The 14,389-nt window shown below is 40.2% G+C and overlaps 2 protein-coding genes across 2 annotated transcripts; one reads left to right on the forward strand and one right to left on the reverse strand.

The window, feature by feature from the left end:
- Positions 1-615: 615 nt before the first annotated feature.
- zbtb21 (zinc finger and BTB domain containing 21) lies at positions 616-5,694 on the reverse strand. The gene is made up of 2 exons (XM_077739975.1): positions 5,536-5,694; positions 616-4,485 (listed from the first exon to the last, which is right to left on the reverse strand). Exon 2 carries the CDS (start codon positions 4,481-4,483, stop codon positions 1,481-1,483), a length of 3,003 nt encoding a protein of 1,000 aa, XP_077596101.1. The 5' UTR covers positions 4,484-4,485; positions 5,536-5,694; the 3' UTR covers positions 616-1,480.
- Positions 5,344-13,989, forward strand: umodl1 (uromodulin-like 1). Its single transcript, XM_077741112.1, has 16 exons — positions 5,344-5,440; positions 7,468-7,710; positions 7,817-7,975; positions 8,657-8,781; positions 8,862-9,048; positions 9,409-9,549; positions 10,314-10,571; positions 10,698-10,810; positions 10,902-11,121; positions 11,268-11,405; positions 12,241-12,467; positions 12,546-12,706; positions 12,897-13,133; positions 13,260-13,416; positions 13,513-13,597; positions 13,688-13,989. The coding sequence occupies exons 1-16, from the start codon at positions 5,344-5,346 to the stop codon at positions 13,873-13,875; spliced, it is 2,736 nt and encodes a 911-aa protein (XP_077597238.1). The 3' UTR covers positions 13,876-13,989.
- The last annotated feature ends 400 nt before the right edge of the window (positions 13,990-14,389 follow it).

Consider the following 14,389-nt stretch of genomic DNA (forward strand, 5'->3'; position numbering starts at 1 on the left):
CACTCATTACAAATGCATTAACATCATATTCAAATATTCTGAAAAGCAGAGGACCGTAATCACATGATTTAATTTTTTTGTTCAATCTTGGCAATTTCCCATAAAGAGAATCTTTTTTTGTACAAATGATACAAAATGTATTATAAGCCATTAACTCATTTACTGCCATTGATCAAGATGGACTGTTTGCTTTCATCAGAGGTTGAAAATATATTAAACTTATTAAAAAAAGGAAAGGAAACGACTGTTAACGTGTTTTCTTCATTTTAGTAAGTGATATATAATATGGACAATGTAAACAGTGCTCTTATTTAAAGCAACACTGGTTTATCTGACACTGTCAATGGCAGTTTATGAGTTAATAACTACTGTAACCTCCCTCCCATGAGTAATCTGAAATTCTGAAATAACCTGAGATATTTTTGGTGTAGGTATCATGTGTTATGTTACTGTTAATGTATTAATAAAAATGAATGTAACAAATTCATTGGTGAACAAAGCAATTCGGGTACATGCATCAAACTTAAAAGGAGCATTATGTAGAATTTGACCATTATTCATAAAAAAAATGTAGCAAATATTTCAATCGACATTAAAGACATGAAGGCAAAAAAGTGCATGAGGCGTGAGGAATCTTTAACATAGTAAGGAAATTCCAATGCAATAGCAAAAGCACTAAACTATAATTAAACAGCAGCCAATGAAGCATTTCCGAAGAAAACAATGGATGTCATCATTCCTCTTTTCTTTGCTCATTAAAGTCACATGTGGTGCAGCTCATGAAAGTCACATGTGTTACAATTCCATAACTTTTTCTCTCAACACACCAATCCATGAATGTGAATACAAAGAGGCAACTATGAAAAGTTTAACAAGATGATTTTGGACTGAATAATATCAAAAGGCCCAAAACATCCAGTAATTGTTGCACATTCATGTCTATACAATGAGTATTAGGGTCACACTAAAAAGGAAAAAAATAAACCAAGATGAATCAAGTACTAAAACGATGACATTTTAAAATTCACACTATTATGATTTTTATTCAGTGAACATCTTTTTTTCCCCATGAAAAACATAACTTTTTTATAGTATTTTGCTTTTTAGTGTGGCCCATATACTCCACCTGTTAAACACCAATAACTTGAAGGGAAAGACGACATCTTTATCATCTGCATCACAGGAAAAATAATCAGTTTTAATAAATTAAAACATTAAAAACAGAATTTCACTTTTAAGATGTGCTATAGTGGCTAAATCTATAAAACTGGCACCTATCAGCAATTGTAAAAGGGTATAACTGACATCACAAAAAGGCCATTTTATTTACGTTAAACCATGAACTGCCCTTCACGTGAAGCTCATGAAAGGTGTCGTCTTTCCCCTTAATGTAGGACACATGCGAGTAAACTATACATTCAAAGTCTGTATTTTCCAGGCTTACTTTTGTGATTGAGTGCGAACCCTCAAGATTAGATGCCTACACATGGCCGTGGCTTTGCTCATGGCTCCAGAGACTGAAAGCGGTCTTGAAAGTCCTATGACATAGTTTGCATATGTATTGCTTCTTGAAGGTCAAGGGAGAAAGAGAAGGGGCGTGGTAAAAGTGGGTCTCCGAATCCTGAGCCCCGCTGGAATTCTCGGCGCTATTTGACCTTGACGCGGGACTACGGCTACCGGGTCGCTGCTCATGCGGAGCGTGGATCTTGTTGTTTAGCGCCGACACGGAAGGCTCGGGGCTACTGGATTCGTCGACCATAGCCAGCCCAGAGGGCCGTTCAGAGTTTGGTGCGGACATGGGAGGGGAGGGTGACGGAGGCGGGGGGTTCCCGTCCATCTCTTTGGCCGAGTGTTCGTTTGTGCTCGACATGTGAGACTGAAAGTGGCTCCAAAGGCGGAAGTTGGTCCTGAAGGCTTTGTTGCAGATGTGGCAGATGAAGGGCTTTATGTGGCATAAGAGCTCCTGGTGTCGTTCCAAATCTTTACGGGAGCTGAAGAGACTCCCGCATTTCTCGCAAGGCCAGACGCCAGCTTCTTCCAATCCAGATTGGCCGGTCTCCATTTCTTCTCGCTCACTGACCGCCTCCTCCAAGGGCTCTTCTTTAACCACCAGTTTCCCCAGATGCCCCATGCTCAGGTCCTCCGGCATATACGACGAAGAGTCCTCTGAATCGTACATGTGTGTGCCCGAAGAGTCGTTATAAATATTGCTGTCGCTGGCCGGAGTCTCACTGTTGTAGTGCTCCTCTAGGAACATTTCCGACATACCTTCATCATGCTCATGTTGCCTCATATTCATCTGTTCCTTCATATTCATCACATTGTTGTTATGCACCTCCACCTGATGGCGCCAAATGCTGAAGGAGGTCTTGAAGGTTCGCATGCATTCTAGGCACGTCAGTTTTTTGTACTTGCAGTGCACCTCGTGGTCATTCTTGACTGTGGCACTGGAGAATTTCAGGCCACAGTACGGACATACAGTGGCATTCCGGCAGCCCCTTTCATGATCGCACTGCTCGATGAGTGAGGGCAACTTCATGTTGCAGAGTCTACATGCGTAAACGGCAGCATCAGAATTCTTCTGGTGAATCACCTCATCCTGTTCCTGGTAAAGGATGTTTTCCTCTTCCGTGTCCTTGTCAGCTTTTTCTGCAGGATGTGTCCTTAAATGTTGCCTATACTGTGACTGAAACACAAAAGCTTTCGCACAGTAGGGACATACAAAGGTGGACCTTGATCGTTTTTTGCTGAGGGTGGAAGACTGCAAAGCTTGTTTGTTCCTTTTTAACTTCCAGAGTAGCGCTTTCTTAATCTCCCGCTCTCTTACAATATTTTTAAGTTTCTTTTGGAATCGGTCATCCATGACTGGCGAGCTTGAGGATGACGCTGGGTTCTGGAGGACCCCATGCTGAGTTTGACAGTGTGTCCATACTTTGAAGTTGGTATGAAAGCGCTTGTGGCAAATGTCGCAAGCGTACGGCTTTTCGGGGTTGTGGTACATATTTACGTGCCGATGTAGTCCGGCGCTGGACCTGAAAACCTTGAAACAGTTCCAGCAGGTAAAAATCTTGTTTGGCGACGACTCCTGATTGTTCTCATTCTCGTCGCTTTGAGAGACGACTTCTGATGAGTTTTCTTCAGGGGAGACAGCCCGTTCCCTAATGATTCTGTTCTTATTGAATGGGTAACGTCTGTTATCGGACCTTTCCTTACGTTTTCCGAAAGGGATTAAGCTAACCTTGGAACATTGTTCGTAATTTGTATGCAATGTTTTAAGATCGACCGGCAAAGCTTCTTCCACTGTGATTCGAATCATGTCTAAAGGGTCTGCCAAAGGACTGCTGGGTTCTACTTTCACAACCTGCCCTCTTTCAATCTGAGTTTGTCCATCGCGTCTAATGTGAGACTTTGACGTGAGAATAATTGGCGAGCGTCTGGAGTTGCCATTGCGAGCAGATATTTTGGTATCCGATAACTTAGATGCCATTTTAGCAAAGGATTGGTCCTGATTTTGCAGCTCTTTAAGTTCCAGTGTGGGCGAAAAGACCGGAACGGGGCTGTCCATTGATAAGGATCTTCGGAGTAAGCTTTTTATGAGTGGCCCGCTCCGATCGATAGTCTGGCTCACCTCAGACGCTTGAATTCGAGAAGCTAATTTTGTACAGTAATGAGGGTCTTGCACTTCTGTATCACGATTCATATTCTGGTCGGAGTGAGTGGGCAGTGTCGTGTGATGGACTTCAGCGTCGCAGAATGACGCCGACGTTTTCAGCTGGGGCCTAAAAGAAGAGATGCACGAGGGATTTCCTTTCAAAATGGAGGCATACGGATGTGTAGACCTCATTCCGGATGATTCGCTTCGTTCTGGTGAATTTCTAGTCAGCTTTTCAGAGTTTCTGACTGAGTCAAAAGAGTTAGGTTCTGACGGTGGCCCAGTCAACTCTGTTGTGACCAGAGATGACGAGCTTTCTGGTGTTTTGGCCTGAAAAAGTTGACAAGTGGATTCAGAAGTGTCATTCCGCACACGACAAACAATGACTCCGCTCCTTGTCTGGACATCACTGTCATCCCCTTCCGTATAGGAGAGCCTTTTTCTAGAGACACAATAGGACGCATGCGGCCTGGTAGACACTATGTTGGTGAGGAAGGGGATCCCTAAGGTATAGCCCAGCTCTTGAATGGCTGAAAGACTGCCTTTGTCCACAAAAAGTGACGAAGAGTATATATAATTCAGAACGATCTCAAAGGCATCTGGTTCGCAGAAGTCCAGCTTTACAATCTTGAGTGAGGGGTCCTCCATCCTGGTAAAAAGGGACTGAAAATATTCACTACTGGCAGCTAGAACACTTTTATGGGCTTGGTACCGTTGATCAGCTACAATTAGCATCACGTCACACATGTGTCCTCGGAGACGCTGTTCATTGAGTAACCCCAGCACCGAGAGGGCATGGCTAGGGTAACTATAGTGCACCAGGCTCTCCATTGCTAGATGACAAAAGAGGGAAAAAAACATCATTGACTATTTGGCAGGGAACAATAACAACAATACATACACTATGCTAACTTTCAAATAACAGGTCATGCAATGTGAAAAATGTGTTTATTATTCCATCCATATTACAATCCCATTAACTAAATACATTGTATTGTCTAGTAGGAGATAATCATTCAAGTGAGCTTTGCACCCCAAAATGTATCGATAGCTTTCCACCCTGTCATAACAATACGTAGACATGCTATAATTATGGATCATTGAATTTTATGTAATATCAATCAGATTTACGCGATCTGGTGTATCTTTTCAATGACACATCAGAGCAGTTTTGTTCTTTTTGGACGCAAACGTGCGCCTCTCCACGGAGTACACATTGAATAATGATGCTAATTATCGGCTTTGCGAACTTCATCACGTCATTATAGACGTAGTTTTCCCTCATTCGCCCGTGTAAAACTTGGGACCCATATAGCGAACCTCACCCCAAATTACGAATACGTCGTCATTGGTGTCGTTTGTTCCCCCTTCAACGAGGAAGTCAAGTAACACGAACGCGGTATTAGCTCATCCGTGAGACGTGGCGCACTCCCGCATGGGACTTTACTTCTCCCCCTCCCCCCAAAAATGTCACTTTAGACAACAAGAATGGCAGCTCCTTTGAGATTTGTGAGGCGAATCAATAGGGGGTCACGTTCAGCCATTCCTGCGCTGTCGTTTGGCGAGAATGCGGTGGTGAAAAGTTGGGCGCGTTGTGGACTCAGTTTGATACACTCGCGCTAGGAAAGAATTATAAATACACCCGGTGCGCCAGATAGAGAATCGCTTTGTTTATTATTGACTGGTAAGAGATGCAAAATCGGCAATACGAAACGTCGCACCGATCTAAACAGGTTGTAGCTGCTCCGGTTTACCACCAGAATAACTGCCCCTTTGAGTTACGTCAGGGTGAAAAGAAAAAAAAGCGCCCGCTAAAATGCTTCTCTATGAGCGAATGTTCCATTCTATATTTACCATAACTTCAAATTGATTTTTCTTCTTACCAGGCCTTTGTGATTAACTTCTTTCAGCCAAACAATCTGGACTTTATTCAGTGTTGTGTCGTTTTCTGCGCACTGGTCGTGATTCCATCCATCTTGAATTTGACGTCATCCCAGACCAGGGATGAGGTCATTGCAATGAAAGCTCGTCACGTGCACTGCGCTTGGATTGGCTGGATAGCCTAGAAGGCGGTTCTAAGTGAGGACTGACGTTGGAGGAAATTAAAGAGATATTACCTGAGTTTTTTTGTGCATTTGAAATATACAGAAATATTCTTACATTATAATAAATTTCACCTTAACCTTACCTTATTACCGCTACAGAATACAAATCTACTATTGTTTTAATTATGTTGTTACTTTGCTTTAAAGGGAGTAGTACTTCACACATGTATTACATGCATACTGTACCTTAATTCAAATTCTGCATGTGCACTAAATATAGATATTACACCAGTTTGAAAGGAAAGACAACATTTTGACCCCCCTCCCCAAAAAAAGACCTGCAATCAACCCCAACACCAGTGTTGCTTGTTTACCACTTTGCTCGTTACCTTATGTGGCTTATTTTATGCATACAGTGATGTGCAGATCTGTGTTCCACTATCCGAAAAGTAAAAATGCCTTGAAATCCCTTATAGAAATGAACACAAGTCATTTGATCACGTATCTTGAAGTCACATTCATATGTCAGTAAGCTTCTAAGGTGTGGCACTCATCGCATCACTGAAGATGCTTCATGTCACATTCAACATGTAAATGTACTTCAATTGGCTTATGTTATAGAAAATGTATAGTAAATATGCAGTAAATGTATTTTACTTTACTTATTTAATCTCCTTTCCAAGCTAATATTTGCAGCAAGCTTAATTAGGTACATGATATTTCATCCAGACAAAAATAAATGAAAACTACAAGACGATATTTGCTGACACAATGTGTGGCAGTATTACTGCCATGGTTACCTGCATGGAAACCACATCTTCGGGGACCTGTGTGCTTCTCCCTTCTAATCCATATTTCCCCTGGCATTAGAATCATGTTTACAGTTCTAATAATAATCAAATTATTCTATTCCTCTCTACAAATACCAAATAATGACATGATTCCTGGACAACTTTGTAAAAAAATATTACAATTCCAAAAGCCATTTCTTCTGTTTAAATTTTCATATGATTTAAATTGGCATTCCTTACAAGGTAAGGTATAAAAAAATTGCATTCATCGAGTTAGTTTCATGATCAACAACTTGAAAATGAATCCAAAAGTTGCTGGCTTCTGTTATTCGGTAACACAACAGGGAGAGGTGGTGCAAATAGGGATGGGAGCTTGAAACCCAGGGGAGTACACCCAAGAACAAATTGCTATAATTCTAATGAGGAACATGCAATCACAATGCTGCTGTTAAATATATAACTTTTCCGCTAATGAAAATGGTTTGGCGTTGCTCTGTTTGGGTGGTTTTTACCTTTCTGACATTCTACCAACGGAAAACAGCTGCGTACGAAGGTATGACCGAATACTGCATGAACTATCATGCAGTAAACATTTTACTAGGACTTTTTTGTTGTTTTAGGTCTGACAGTTCTTATTGATGAATATTTAGTGTCTTTTTTTAATAATATTTCTGAAAAGAAAACATTGTAATGAGCTGATGTTTTAAAAAAATATATATATTAGAATACAATTTAATCTGAAAGAAAACAGGCATGACTGCAATGCGTGTTAAACTGTATTATGTTTTTACAACCCGCATTTTTTAAATTTAAGTTAAAGGAGAAAAACTGAGAAGAATAGTTAATTCTGCACACAAAACTTTGTCTAAAACATCTGCCTGACCTAAAACAATTGTTTCCCTTGCAATGCTAACTATTTTTTAATAATAGCTTTTCAATCAACCAGCAAATGTCATCACTAAGGAACTTTATTCAATAGGAAATACCCTGGCTTCATCTGGCTACCATCTATGTATTTACAACGAGACCCGCAATTTGAGTTCTCTTGTGCTGCGAAGGGTTCCTTATACTGTGAACAAGAGTTGTGGTGGCTGGCTTTTTTGGAAAGCATGTCCAGTGACACTTTTTAGAATGGCTCATCATACTGAACACAAGATATTGGAGGAGCAGGTGATCAGATGCTGCCATGGTTACGTACAAATTGGAAGCTACTGTGCCCTATGTAAGTCTGCAGATTTTGGTGAAGAAATATGTGCCCGTAGTTTAACAACTGCACGGGCTCCCAATATAATAACGATAATAATGATATATTTTTCTTTTAAATGAAGCTTTAAACTCTAGTGAGGAGTTCATGAGCAAACCTGGATCCTGCCCAACTACAAATGGATCTTATTCTTATGATGGTAACTGTGACTGGGACATAGATTGCCCAGTCCGTGAAAAGTGCTGCAATAGATTAGAGCATCGTTTCTGCACTAATCCTGAAAGTAAGTACTTTTTTTGAAACTACATTTTAATACAATTTGTATCACCCTGAACCTTAACATTAACCTTGTTAAATCAGGTTAATTTTGCCCACTTTATTTATGTCTGTATTATAAACAGATTCAAATAAGTCCTATAAAAAAACAAGAACATGATATTGTGATTATTCTTATCATAAACAATATAGCCACAATTTTGGTCAATGGTACGTATGCTAGATAAAATAAACTGGCTTCTAAATTCATGGGGCTATCTCAATAGAGTGTGGGTGTTTTGTAATGAAATCAAGTTGCAAAGTATGAGTATTTCTTGATTGCACAGAATTGTACGTGTGCTAGACACATACATAAAGGCCACGCATTTGGCACCGGATCATTCTTGTCAGACCGCATGCTGCTGATTCCATAAACCAGTGATTACCAAGCAGGCTTCCATGGCAACCAAGTGTGACGTGGGAGAACATAAATGGTGCTGTGGAACATGATCGACGTGACTTTATTTATCTAAGAATTATCCATTTGTTCAAAATATCCGGGGATGGGTATTCCCACTTTAACATTTGTTATACTCATAGTGCAGGTTGAGCTTATTATATTGAGTCCTGCTCCAGTATTTCCAAATGTAAAATTGTCAACATATTTCATTGGTGCCAATTTACTTTTCCAATATTTTCTTATTATCAGCGTCAAACAATTACTGTCAGAATTGGAGGAGCAGATTCAATGCAACAGTGACAGTGAAGACAGATTATGAGCAATTGATGAACAATGGATCCCTTGTCAACCACTCAAGATTACTTCAAGCAATGGTACTAAAAACCAGACAATTTAATGCTGTATCCCAATGCCAATTCCCATTACTTTCACTGCCTTTATGATCCCTACACAGGTCACTGGAGCACTGCAGTCTGTCCAATTTTCAGTCTATTACCTCACCTCATGGCCTGTGCATCCATATAGGACTGCCACATCACTGTTGATAGACTTCAATCTTACACTTTCACTGGACGCCGTCACGTCAAAGCTGCATTTCCTCCTGAAAAACATACCTGAGGTGTCAGATATGACCGTCAAAGGTGAGGAGAACAAGCTGAGGCAGGACTGCTTGTGAATTGATGTGTTTTTTGTCAAAACAGTGCCTCACAAATATTTGGGCTACCCTGCTATAGAACTTAACTTTATAGAAAAGAATGAGTCAGTCGTACTACAGCCTCCGTCTCATGTGGCTTAATTGAGCGAGCGTCTTCTGCGAGATGTTTCCTGCGGTGGCAGAAAATAACATTCGAGTTAGTCATACATGGTTCTCCCCCCACGTTTTCGTCATTATTGCACACACGTCACACAATTATGCGTGCCATCAATGTGCAGTTATTGGCAACTGAACACGTAACATACATGCTAAAGAAGTAAAGTTGTGTCTATGTTCACCATTATAGATATAAACGAATGTGGGCATCCTACTCTCCATCAGTGCTCTCCAGATGCACAATGTAGCAATATAGTTGGCTCATACCAGTGTGAGTGCAATGTAGGATACATTGATGTTGACCCCAGCAATCCTGGAACCCATTGTGCAGGTTAGTTAAATAGATAGAAGCAATAATGTACAACTCACATGCAATAAATAGCAACAGTAACACATAATCCCATTAAAATGATGCCATTCATTGTACGTATACTGCATAAAAAAGACTATTATACTACTTGGTTAATGCACACACCCACTTAGTTCATGCAAATGATATTTACTGCATTGGGTAAATACTGCAAAAAGTACAGCATATTCACATATACTCCCATTGAAAGTGCACTGAGTAATTCTATTTATGATCAAAGTTATTTTAAAAAGGATGCATTGCAAATCATTGTTCCCATTGCAAGCACTAGGCGTCGCAATCACCACATAAACCTGAATCCAACACATACATTTGAAATACTATAAGGAATCAGTAGGGATGCATTGGTTTAAGGATATATACAGTCAATTTATATATAAAAACTGCATGTTATAGAATTTTGCATGCGGGCTATTTAACATTTAATGAGTGGAACGCAGATATGTTCGAAAGCAACTTAAAATTTAATAGTTCTGACACTTAGTGTATCTTCTGTCTTTTAGAACCAAATAATATGAGCATACCAACCACCACAGAGGCCCCCCAGTTTTGCACTTCCCAAGTTACCATTACTTCACTTCATATTTCCGACAACGCTAAAACTCCAGCTCCAATCTCTAACTGTATGAAATATTTTCCAATTCTCCAACTAAATGTTGTCTGGAGGCAAATACAAGAGGAATTATTGATGCACCCTCCCTAACTCATTCTCTGCCCTTCTGCAGCATCCCCTGGGATCAACAGATTACAGTCTGCCAACATCACTGGCACTTCTTTTTGTATTTACTGGTCCAGCATAATCCCAGCTAACCAAAGTTACTTGGTAGTTCTTAGTGAAGGCTCGGAGGTTATTAGGGGATGGACAACTGAGCAGAACATGTTGGAAGTGAGGGATCTGCAGCCTGGGGTTCTTTATAATGTCACAGTTAAGCTCCATACAAACCAAAGCCATGGAGATAGTCTTCACATTGCAGTCAAAACTGGTAAGAGATTTAATGTGGTAGTTTACTTTGGCTAAATGACTCCTCTGTGGAGACAGGCTATTTTCAAAGTTGGATAAGAAGTAGTAGTGGTAGAAGTATTTTTATTACCTGGACTATTTTTTCCAGATGGTCATACCCTGGATGCCACCACTCGACTTACCAACATCCCATTCACTGATGACCTGTACAACATGAGCAGCCAGGCCTATAAAAATCTTACTGTCAGCATTTTAGATGAGGTAGGTGCATCGTGTGTAGAATTTCAAATTAACTGCATAGAGATGTCGCAGCCTAAATTGTGAAAAAGGGTTTGTTTCCATTTTTTTTCAGATCTATCGCTCTCTGCCACAAGAGACAAAGACTTTAGTCAATTCAGGTCAGGTGAGAATTGAGATCAGACAGCTTTCCCCGGGTAGTGTGGTGGTCAACTTCACAGTAGTCTTCAGCCCTGGTCAGGAACAGGACATCAAAAACACATCAACAGCACTATTATATTCACTAATGAACAGCTCCATTTATGTAATGGATGAAAACAACACAAGCATAAGTGGTAGGTTCATTTATGTTGTAGCACAGTTTTTTTTTTTTTTTTTGTCCAAGCTAAGCTGTAGCAAAGCATATTTTCTTCTCCTGTGGATTTTGTGATCTAATACTAAAATTGACAATTGCATTTTGTTTATTATTTTGTTGTTTCAGATTTTGATGAATGTGTTCCATTGGAAAATGATTGTTCCCAGTGGGCCGAATGTACAAACACATGGGGCTCCTACACATGTTCTTGTCTAGATGGATTTCTGGAAACAGACCCACTGAGGCCTGGTAGAGTCTGTCAAGGTATTGATTTGATTGTGTGGAATTGCTGCACTCATAACAATATAATTATTACAAAGCGACCTGTTAAAAAGATAGGTTTTAATTCTTCGTTCTTCAGCTATCATGGGGACAACAACATTGGCCACCACAATAAGTGCTCTCCCTTTTTCTCAAGAGAGCACATCAACATATCCACCTCCAACTATGACAGACAAGTCTCTACAGACAATCACTATTACTGGACAAGACACCAATAGCCCACCAAAGACCATCTTTAACACACTAACAACTACCTCTATTGGCCAAACTGTACCAACAACCATCACTGGGGTGTCAGCAGACACCAGTATCATACCAACAACAACTCTTAATGCTCTAACAACTATGATGATGATACCAACAACAACAATAATACCAACAACAATATCAAATCTTCCAACAACCATTGCGACAACACCAACAACTACCCCTAATGCTCAAACAGCCATCACAATGGTACCAACAATCACCCCTAAAGCACCAATAACCACCACTACACAAACCATCCCAACCACAGCTACAACCTTCAGCACAATATCAACTATTGCCACAATTATACAAAAAAGCCCCAGTATGATGCCAACAGATACCACTAATGCACAAGCAACAAATTTGAATGGTCCAACAATTGTCACAACGGTACCACAAACCACCTCCAATGGTGAAATAACAGCACCAACACCACCAACATCCCCTACTGTGGCTACAACTTCCCCTGGAGTATCGACAACTATGACCACTGAACTAACAAGCATGCCCATTGAATCAAGCACCCTTGTCCTTCTGACCACCGGTCGACCCATGAATGTACTCACAGCCCAAAATGATGCATCAAGTCGAATGTATTCAATTGCGGGAGATATTTCAGTTGACTGCAGAGTAACTGGCATTACAGTCACAGTGGTTAGGGAGTTTCTAGTTAATCACAACATTCAAGAGACAACTCTATACCTGGGCTATGATGAGTGTGGGGTCAGTAGGTCGAATGGCAGCCACGCTCAGCTGATTGTGGAGTGGAATGAATGCGGCATAATAGTTGCTCAAGTAAGCTATCACCCATTTTTTATCCCTTCGAACTCTACCTTGAAAATATCAACCCTGACCACTGTTTCTCTTTTTCAGAATGAATCCTACTACACAGCTTCCGTTACTCTATACAGCAACACAGAAACATACCTGTCATCTGATGGAATATGGGAAACACCCAAACTTCGGCTGGAAGTTCCCATCATTTGCACCTACCTGAGGAGCATGCTCATGTCTGCTGACTTTGGCCCTATGGGGTGAGATTCCCTATCACCCTAACAGTACATTGTGATATAAACAAACACGTTAGGATAAATGAAATCAGAAAACCAGCTCATTCTGAAAATAAGGCCACCAAACAGGTTTAAAATGAACTAAGACCACCCGATCTGTCCCAGGCATCAGGCCAGAGATGTCATGTTTGGTGTTGTTATTCATTGTTTCCAGGTACGAATTGATGCAAGATGTGATTACGAGCTCAGGGACATTCCAGGTGACCGTACAGCTGTTGAATGGCACATTTCCGCTACCTTACAACTATAGCTTGTCTCCAGAGGAGGATGTGGTGGTGGAAGTGAGCATGAATACGTCAGCAGAAGACATTAAAGTAGTGATCTATTCGTGCTGGGCTACTCCCACGCAAAATCCATTTGACAACAAACGCTTTATCTTCCTGGACAACAGGTAAACTTTTCATCATTTATGAGCTACCCACCAAAACTGGTGGAAATATAATGTTTATCTACCTTTCTTAGTATGGTGGGAGTGCTCGCAGGATATTTTCAACACATTCAAGTTTTTGTTTTACAGATGTGCCCTCAATATGTACACTGTTGTGTTGATGAATGGAAACTCCAGCACATCTCGTGTGTCTGTGCGAATATTCTCCTTTGTTAAAGTCAATTTGATTTATCTGCACTGCCATGTTCAAATCTGTATGCAGATTGCATCTGACACTTGTGTCCCTGTGAGTGCACTTATTGTTACAATTATAGACTTCACTTGTTATATTATTATTATTATTATTTAAATGGAAACATGTATTATTGCTCTTTTGTTCCAGGATTGCGTGCAAAGATTAGCTCGGTCTTCCAACATCATTGGAAGACTTTTTGGTTCTACTGGGCCGTTGCTAATGTCAGACGAAGGTTTGTAGTTTTTCGACTTATTCATTTTTACCAAATGTGTGATGACATTTCTGCTTTATTGCATTGTTTTTTTTTTATTTGTATAACAAGAGGCTCCACAGAGTGAAGATGACAAAGTCCAAATGATTGGACTGTGCATCCTTGGAGTGATTATTGTTCTCTTCTTTGTCATTGGATCTGCCTGTCTCTTCTACTATCAAAGGAATCGTGTTGGACATTACAACTTCAACTCCAAATCCCAGTCACTAAATATCACTGACATCAACTTGCATGCTTAATTGTCAAAGCTATTGATTTGCATACTAATAGTGAGTCATTAGAGTTCTATTCAATGTAAAGATCTCCAACATTGAGAAACGGACACATTTAAATAAAAATTAAACCATTGTATAGTGACATTTTTACCTAGATAAACTAAATACTATTTTACATCTGCTCATTCTGCAGTGGTTCACTCACTCTTTTGAGTTTGATCTATGTTTAGTTTTTACCCCTCAATAAATAATGTAAACATAGTGTTATTATATGCTTGGCTGTGAGACAAGATAGAACCAAGAAGAGGCAAAAACATGACTTACGTGAATGAAGACACACGAGGCACCAAGCAATACTTCCACAACCATACCACAAAACACAGGAGCTGATTAGAAAATACATGCAGCAAGAGGGAAGAAGAGCCCTGAAGGACAAAAATGGCGAGACATACACAAAAAATTACTCACACAAGGAAAACATGCACACATCCACTCAAAACCCCAACAATACATGACAAATATCACTTGTTATTAATAC

The sequence above is a fragment of the Stigmatopora nigra genome, chromosome 19, assembly GCF_051989575.1.
Source record: "Stigmatopora nigra isolate UIUO_SnigA chromosome 19, RoL_Snig_1.1, whole genome shotgun sequence".
NCBI classification, from domain to species: Eukaryota; Metazoa; Chordata; class Actinopteri; order Syngnathiformes; family Syngnathidae; genus Stigmatopora; species Stigmatopora nigra.